Source organism: Pygoscelis adeliae, unplaced genomic scaffold, assembly GCF_000699105.1.
Source record: "Pygoscelis adeliae isolate BGI_AS28 unplaced genomic scaffold, ASM69910v1 Scaffold358, whole genome shotgun sequence".
NCBI lineage: Eukaryota > Metazoa > Chordata > Aves > Sphenisciformes > Spheniscidae > Pygoscelis > Pygoscelis adeliae.
The window spans coordinates 1,805,868-1,815,096 of NW_008825429.1; the positions used below are offsets into that span (position 1 = coordinate 1,805,868).

At 39.7% G+C, this 9,229-nt stretch overlaps 1 protein-coding gene across 1 annotated transcript in view; it reads left to right on the forward strand.

Moving 5' to 3' along the window:
* The window catches only part of CABIN1 (calcineurin binding protein 1), a 115,393-nt gene that overhangs the window by 73,146 nt on the left and 33,018 nt on the right, over nucleotides 1–9,229 (forward strand). The window contains 1 exon segment of the mRNA XM_009330766.1: nucleotides 9,170–9,229. Coding sequence (XP_009329041.1) covers nucleotides 9,170–9,229 — 60 coding nt within the window.

Below are 9,229 nucleotides of genomic sequence, written 5' to 3' on the forward strand. Positions count from 1 at the left end.
TCCTAATGCCATGTATTTCTAGTGGTTTGGTGCCGGCAAGAAAGAACATCAGGTGCTTGATCAGTGTTGTTTTCTGAAATGACAGCATTTTCCTCTGCACTACTGATCTAACCTGAGACCTTCTAGCTTTTGGTATTTTCTGAGATTTTGAGTCTAACTGGGCAATATACATACAGGTGGATGATGTTACTTTTTCTAAGCATTGTATGAATATGCTGAAATATTTTGCAAACACTGGGATTTTATAGCTTCTCATCTTGATATTTTAGTGTGTGTGTCATTATGCAGAAGAGAGTCTAAAAGCTGAGAGACACTCCGTGCTGTCAGTGCAGGGATGCTGGATGTCAGCTGTGGGGTGGGAGTGGGCAGTTAAGCATTTTGTTTGCTCAAAAGTAAGGGATGTAGGATTGAAGAGCAGGTTTTGTTGGCATAAAAATTTGAATATTTTGGTAAAAGAACTTTAGCACTCTGACAGCCTAGTTTAAAATGCTCAAAATCAGTTGAATCTTGTATGTGGAGACTGTCTTGCTATTAAAAGGATAATCACATTTTATGTATTGGGTAATCAGTAAGTTACATCTAGAACTTGGAGATTTAAGTAAGTGAAAATGTGTTTCTTCAAATCCTGTGAAATCCTTCAAGCCTACTGAAATAGTAAAAGGTAGCATCCTGTACCAGAAGGAGACCCTTATGGCAGTGTTTCAGCATGAAGAATCTCCGAACAACTCATAATTCTACATTAACAATGTGCCGAATCTCAATAATTAGAATACCTCTTAATGTTACGAAGTTCTTGTCCTCCTTTTCTCTCTAGTATCGCGTATACTGCACTAGATGGTGGAGGTGAATCAGTGTAAGCTGCTTGGAGATAGACAACTTTAGGTGCCTGTAAGGCAGGTAGGTAAGATTTAGCATTTTTCCTTCACTGCACTCATCCACCCAACTTGAAAATTAGCTGACGTTCTTGTGAAAAATCTGTCTTTTGCTTGTAGCAGCTGCCTTGCCCTTGGCCCATTTGGACATTCCACAGATTGTATCATTCTGCACATCCTTTTGAACATGTCTTATGTTTAAGTTACTTCTCCATTTAAGCACTGTTCTGTTGTTATTCCTAGAGGAGTGGAAAGGCTACCTTTTGGAGCATGAGACATTTGAGACTTATCTCTAGACTTTAACTCTTCTGTCCCTGCATTAGATGCTAGGTATTTCTAATCCTCTTCTTCGTACCTAGGCTTTGTTATGCTGTACTATTCTTGTATTCTTTTAGGGCAGGAGTGTTGTCAGAGTAATGTTAGTAATACTCTGTGCCAGGTTCGCTATTTTTGGGTGTTACCAGAGATAAGCAAGGATGATAGTCAACAGTTCTGTGTTCTGTAGCAATTTTTAATTTTCTTAAAATTAGGCTGAGGTAGCCCTGCCTCTGCCAAATGGAATCTAATACCAGTTAAAGTGCACGTATGTTACTAGCTGTTTACTTTGTAACCTCTGGGGAGATGGGGATGGTCACTCTAGTTACAGAAGTGTGGGGGTCTAGGTGAAAAATCTCACGATTCTGACACTTGCCTTTTTCTCTGTTTGGAACTCGGGAACCAACAGCTTCTCCCAGCCTTGTGTTAGCCTCAATTCTCTTTCTGGTTCTGCAGCACCTCCTTTAGGTATGAGAATGAGTAGTGGGGCTTGACCTTGGCATGCCACTGATAGAGACCAGAACCGCCTGCAGACTTGCCAGTTGGGATTTATCTCCCTTTACATTCATCATCTTTTATGACTTACTTATCGTCCTTTGCTTCAGGGGAGATAGTCGTTTCTAGCGTGTAGTTCATCTCATCCTAAGGTAGAGCCTATAATAGCTCAGGTGAGCCACATCCCCCTAAACGCCTTTTTCTCTCTGTAAAAGGTTTCTAGGTCATATCATTAAATGTGTGTGTCTATATCATAGACACGTGGAGTTAGATTAAATGAATCCCACATGTTGTCGAAAAATGAGAGTTTGCTGATGTCTGCAGGGGGCTAATGCAGGAGCCTGCCCACTTCCAGGCAGATGGATGGACTGTACCAAGCTTGTTTCATTAGCTTTGAGTACCATTTTGCATCTGCTGCCAGGCAGTCTGGTTGTAGCAGATATGCAGAAAAGATTTAAGCAGAAAAATCCTCTTAAAACAACGAAAGGCTGTCTGTTAGGCAAAACCAGGACCCCTGTCACTCTCTAGATGTGTCCTGCTAAACGTTTATTCTGGTTGTAAAGAAATCTTCCTGCTTCTGATCCCTGAGAATGCCTAAAGAAATGCAAAATCCTGGTAAAGAGTTTTCCTGTCAAGGGTTTCATATTCTTTCATTAGGTTTCTGCATCAAGTTATTTGCTTATTAGAAGATCTAGAAGCATTCTGTATTCTTTGGATTTCTATGCTTTATATCCTCCCAAAGAAAGAATTCCAGACTCTTTCAGACAGGGACAGGACATAAACCAAAAGCTACCCCACAAAAAGATATTGAAGTAACAAAGGCAGAATCAGAAATCCCAACGTGGGTGAGCCGACACCTTTCTCAGTGTTTTCTTTTGAATAGGTAGAAGTGCCTGACTAAATCTCTAGGTGACTTCTGCTCTTCTGCATCCCTTTGGCAAGCCTCTTTCTCTCCTCTTTAAGCCCTGGATTGGCTGCAGGACACAGTGAACAAAACTTACTGCTGATAATTTCATTCCTTTCCTAACCAATCCCTTTTTCTCTCTGTCCTAAAATACAGCTGGTAAAAGGGAGCAACTTCTGGAGCAAAGACAATAAATGTACATAATTAATTTGTCCAAAAGTGGTTTTATCAATAACTGACCTTCCAGCTTGAGGAGTTGTCCAGCTGTCCAAAAGGGAACCTGTTTTAATGTTGGCAACAGAAGAAAAAAATAATCCGTGTTCCTCATCTATATCTTCAAATTCACCTGTGCTTTAGCACCCCGGATTTGCAGAGTAGAGAAATGCGGGGCTAGAGAAGAAGGAATCTAAGGATTGTTTCTTACAGTACTCTGGGGAAGGATACTCCGGCGCTATTAGTGTTAACCTGGAAAAGTTAGTGCAGGGAGCAGTCGTATTCATCCAGGGGATGATGCGTTATGCTCACTCCTCCTGTGTTTCCTGGATTTTCAAGTGGGTGATGTCTGCCTGAGGCACACCGTTGCGGAGCTCCAGAGGGAATGCAGCTGTGTCATTGCTTGAACAGGATTACACCTTCAAAACAGGTTTTAAGAGGATGGCCTGTCGCTCCTTTTTGCTTTCTTCTCTGTCTTTCTTTCCATTGCAGCCACGCAGTAGAATGGATTCTTTACTTCCTTTTTTTATAGTCTAGTTAGCCGTTTCCCTTTAAAAAGAGACGATGTGACTTTCTGTTGACATCGTTGTGAAATCACATGGTACATGGGAACCATCTGAGTAAAAACTCCTCAAGCCTCCTGACCCAGTGAACAAAAACCTCTAGATTCTGCCTGGCAAATGGCCAAACCCAGTGTTTTACAAAGGCTATCTGTAGACCTCAGTTTCTGTTTCACTAATTCCACCTGAACTTGTAACTCATCATCTTAACAAGGCATTTCTGGTTTTATAATTACTTATGCAGTGAGGAAATTACTCCCTTTCCCTGCCTCATGTGTGTATGTCCCTGACTCAGGCTTACACATAATAGTCTCTCCAAGTGGGTATGGCTTGGGTGTTCTTTTCATAGGGTTAAAACCAATTAAATGTTAAGTCAACTGTAAAATGATTGTTCTAGAAATTGAAAAATCTGAAATCTAAGACTCTGCAAATATGTTGTATTTTGAAGAGAGAAATAAGAGGTGAAAATTGTCCATTATGTTTCTTTATCAGCGTATGATAACTGGAGCATGTGGAGCATTTTCATTTGTCAGTATTTTTCATGCTGCTCTCACTAAAATAATGCTGCGGAATTCCACAGTTCTTCCAGAAAACATACATGCTGTTTATTCACTTCCAAGTGTGTGTATTTAAAAAAAAAAAAAAGAAAGAAAAAAAGACATAGAAAATAATTACCTTGTAGACCAGGAATTGTAATCCTGCTTGGTACTGACTTATTAAAAGTAAGTTGCTGCAGTTTTGCCTTATTTCTGTTTCCTTTTCCAGGCTGATAAAATGTAATTTATTCATTATCATACTATTTTCTATATTCTGTTACTGTAAAACGTGAACAAGACTAACAGCAGACAAGAGGAGTGCTGCTTGAATACTCTGAAAAAGTTTGTAAGATTCTTCTGAAATTGGCTGAGTTACAGAAAGCAGGGGCTGCTTTTTTTCCTTGATGACACAAGTCCCTGCAGCTAATAATTTTAATATTCTGAATATAGCTGCTTTCATTTCTTAATACTTTTGTACTCACCCGCATTCCTGTTCACAGAGGTGGAATTGTTCCACTACATACTGAATAGCAGTGTGGATGACATGAGGAATTGAGGAAGAAAAATAATAGAATTGTCTGTAGCAAAGAAGACAAGCCAAAATCAGGTGACAGTAAAATAATGAGAGACGTGAGCATGTTAGGATTGGATGAGAAAAGGCGGTTTAGTAATTTGCTAAGTGGGGGAGGGGGCAGCAGTTTTAATGGTTACACTCAGAACTAGCAGGAAGTCCCGAGTCAAGCAAACACACTTGCCGAGTTGAACACAAAATAGCGCGATGCTTACGGAGAGGAGCAGGGATATTCAAGGGTCTGTGCTGTACTTTTTTAGCTGAAAAGAGTGAGGTTTTGAATCCTGTGCGTTGAAACCGTTCAGCTTGAACCATATTCCTTTGCTTTTCAGACCCCCAGTGCAAGAACTTATGTTGACCTAGATAACTGCAAAGAGAGGACATGAGTAAAGCTAGTAGTACTTCAGTATGTTGTGCTTAACCCTGTATTAAAGCATAGACTTAAAAAAACAAAAATGTTTAGGAAAATGTGGCTTTCCAGGGATTATGCAATTGTGCTTAGTTCAACTTCTGATTTTAAAATATTGTGTAGGTTCTTGCATTATTATTATTAATTGCATTATTATTATTATCCCTGCACCACTTTATTAGTTGGTTTGTTAGTTTTGAAATATTTTATAACAATGTTTAAATAATATTTAAATTAGATTTGGTTTTAGTAAAGGCTCTTCTTAATAGGACATTACTGAGATTGGCAAATATTGGTCAAAGAAGTGTTTGTTTTTGCTTTGGTCACTTGAAGGCAGCAGTGGAATTGAGTTTGTTTTGTGTGGTGCAACTTGCACTTCTGGGACCCTTGGAAAAAAAAAGAAAAAAGAGGGAATTGAGTCATAAGTAATTGGAGGTCTTTATTTGTAGCAGTAGTTTTATGTGTTTGCTTGTTATATGTGAATTGGATCATCTGAAGTATGACTAGCATTTCTCCATTTTGTTAAGAAGAGAAATCATGGAGCAGTGGGAGAGTAAAGTTTGATCTCTGCTTAGAAAATGGCTTACTCTGAAGCTCTGCAGTGTCAGCAGCAGCCATCCCCAGAGAAGTTTTGTTGAGAACTGTCAGCCTTTCCTCCTCGGAGAGGCATTCCTAAACCCCAGGGAATCCCCTCCCGTAAAGTTCTGGAGTAAGCAGCGTGGAGGAATAATAAGCACTTCCTTCCTTTCTATTTTCAGTGACTGAACTAGAAAGTAACCACTACTGCTGTAGCTCATGCTCACAAAACCCTGTGCAGCACGGTCCTCTTCTCACCCTCCTCCCCGAGTCTTAAATTCTTCTGCAAGGGGAGGTTGTGCAGCAAGTTTCAAGCTGAAAAAAATTTTAAAAGTGTCACCAGGAATATGGTATACTGATTTCATTATTCGGTTTCATATTTAATGTAAAATTTAGTATGAAGTTATCCACAGACTTTTCTCGTACTCCCAGATTTATTTTTTTCTAGCAGTGCATATCAGGCTTGATTCCCCCGCCCCCAGCTCCTACAAAGTGTTTGTTTAGCCAGGAAGGCATGGTGAGCAGCTTGATGTTTTAGATCTTCAGAGGCATTTTGGAGTTGTTGGAAGCGTCTCACTCCTTCCTCTGGTTTCGTGTAAACAGCTTTGCTGGCTCTTGCAGAAGGGAGGAGAACCTTTCAGCTGCGGGAATGGTGGCCAGCAAACAGGAGCGGTGCGTTGGACCTAAAATCCTTTTGGTGGCCAGAGCCGGAGACATTTTGTCAAGTGGCCTGAGTGGTGTGATGATCAGTAACAAAACCTTTCAAAGAACTGCAAGTGTTTGTCACAAGGATCTGCACTCCTCTGTGTGTGTACTTTCAAGGGAGGTACTTCGCTAACAAATCTGAATTTTCAAATGATGATATGAAAACTTTAATTTTAGACAAACTGAGTAATGTTTTCCAGTCTCCTCCCCAGGTATTTCATTACAAGCTTTGCATTTGTATCTTCTTAAGTTTTGTTTAAAAAGCTGAATGCTAGGCTTTTTTTTTTTTTTTTTAAGTTGCAGTATATGATCTGAATTCAGAAATATTCTTCCTGAAGGTTATTGATACTTAAGAAGGAAAAATTCATGCCTGATCGGCTTAGTTAAACTTCTCTTTGGGAGAGGTTTGAATGAGACTGTTTCTTTAGTCTCTCGCTCAAATTGCAATCTTAAAAAGAATTCAACATCACTCATGAAATACATTCTGATAAACTCACTTTAACATCAATGTTTTGCATATTGCTTAATAAAATCACAGCGGGTGAAATGAAGATTGTTCTGACTCCTGATGGCAGATTTCTTTCTGCTTTCGGCTTGAGGCTGCATGTGAAACAGGCGGGTATGTAACATAGGACAGTAATCTTATTTATTGCTGTTTTGCAGTTGTAAAACTGCAAGTCAACACATGAAAAGTTAGTGACTTTCCTTTTAAAATCAGACCTTTTGCAATTGCAGTGATAAAGAAAACTTAAACACCTCTAATGGGAGTTTTAATTTAAGCTCTTCCAATGGGCCCTGTTGTAGAAAGACAGACGAGCAGCATTCCCCAAAATGCGCAACTTTGTTTCTATCAGATGGACTTTGTCACTTTCACGGCTTTCTAGCTGCAATTAGCATATTCTGTCATTGCAGATGGTTTTACTGCATTATTGTAATTTCCGGGGTAGCATTAAGATGTATACACAGTACATGTGAGAAGGAGCTGCAAAATTATTTTCAACTGATTCCAGATACAGTATTCGAAAGCTCCCACCAAGTGATCTGCCTAATTCAAATGAAGGATAAGATAATGCTGAAAAAGACCAGGAACCTACGCATTGGCTGTCTTCCATCCCTACAGTATGCATCTAAGTTGACCATAAATTGTTTTGTATAGTTAAATTGGCTAAGTAAATTGTTGCAATGTGGTGCCATTATGAGGCATTCAGTTGTTTTAGGATTTGGCAGAAACCCAGGTTACATACATGCAGAGAAGCAAAAAATATCAGCTCCTGAATGTGTGTGTTTCATCTGTAGCCTGAAAGGAAAGTCATTGTATAGTTTGGGGGAAGAAAAAGCTTCTCTCTTTAAATAAAGTATGTGCTGTTTTACGGAACTGTTACCTACAAGATCTGTACGTGTTTGAGAGCTGCTGAGCTGCATGAGCAGATAAGATCTTTGCCACCAAGCCGCAGAAGGTACTTGTGGAAGTTGGTAGTTGGGGGTAGGAGGAAGCGACGGTTGTGCCTCAGGGGTCAGTCATGGTGTGGTTTTAGGTACTTCCTGGAAAAGAGAAGCTACAAAAAAAAGTTTGAAAGAAAGCTTCAGGGACCAAAGAGGAAAAATGGCTTTCTCTGTGATCACTAGGGAGTAAGAGTAGAGAGCATGAGGAAAAGCAGAAGTAAGAAAATTTGGCAGAACAGTCTGTGCATTATATCTAGTTGAAGTCATTGTTTCCTATTTAAAAACACTGATATTTGTGTGTTGTTTTTTCCCAAGTTCTTATACATCCTATGGAGTAGAACTGCAGATTCTCTGAAGACGTGCAGGGGGAGGGTCTGTTGTAGACAGGCCAATTACATATCTGCTTCTTTTGTGGTCAAATGTCATCTATGATTGCAGTCATCGTTTTCTTTGCTTCCACCTTGCACTGAGTTCTGAAGAATTTTGCTCTCACTGAAAGTAAAGCTAAAAATATCAAAGCAAGACCTGTAAACAAGGATAAAAGAGTAAATATTTGTATATCCTGCTCTCTGAACAGGTTTGGAAAGCAAAATTCATTTTTGGTCAGGTAGTCCTATCAGTGAGACTATTCTTTCCTGCATTGTCACAAAATGGTATACATGACCAGAGGATTTTTATCTTAAAGAGCTGCTACAGGACAAGTTTCAGAACTGAATAAAGCACGAGGGAAGGGTTTGCACTGATCTAACAGCAGTTTTTGTGAATGGTCATAATATAAGTTACACACTAGCATGCAAGCATAGTAGTATTTGCATTCCATTTTTTCAAATATGGTTGACTAGTGTGTTGACAGCATCCATGTTAAACACTGAAAAAAATCTCCTTAGATTTATTAGCCATCGCAAAGTCTGAGCTGACTAACCATAATTAAATTATATTTTCTGTCAGTCTCCAGCCTTGCTCCCCAAAGATTCCCTTGTCCCAGAAATTTAATTAGAAGGCTCAGGATGTATGCACAAGTATTTGAATCTGCCACTGGAAAATGGATTCTGCTGAGGAATCCGATTCAAAAAAAAAAGTGCCATGATGAACGCTGTTGATATCAAGGCAGTAACTAACTTCTTAAGACATTTAGTAACAGATTATTTGAAGACAGAAACTTGCTGTGGCTGCACGAGAGTAGCAGCTTTCAGGCCAGGAAAACTTATTTTAAGTTACTCCCTGTTTTTTATGGTAGTTGAGCTTTGGCTTAGGAAGGCGTGTTCACAGGCATTTAAGGAAAATGCACAATGTAATTTAGGCTTTGCTTGCTTTATTCTGGGAGTAGTTCAGAAGCATATACAGAAGGTGTGCTGTGGCTTCTGCAAGCCTCCCTCTTTTGCTACTGGCAGGAATCAGTTGACTTTAAATCCAGATCTCTCTGTCTGAAGGACCACGGCATTTGTCTGTCCGTTATTCCCTGACCCTCAGTGAAATTCAGTATGCTGCAGAATCCGACCCATATTTTAAGATTTCTGTCCTTTTCGGTTGGATCCCTCTTTAGCGGTTTCCTCTTTTCCTTTCTTTGCAGGGAATCTGGCGTATCCCCGTGGATGAGATCGACCGCCCGGGCAGTTTTGCATCTCATATG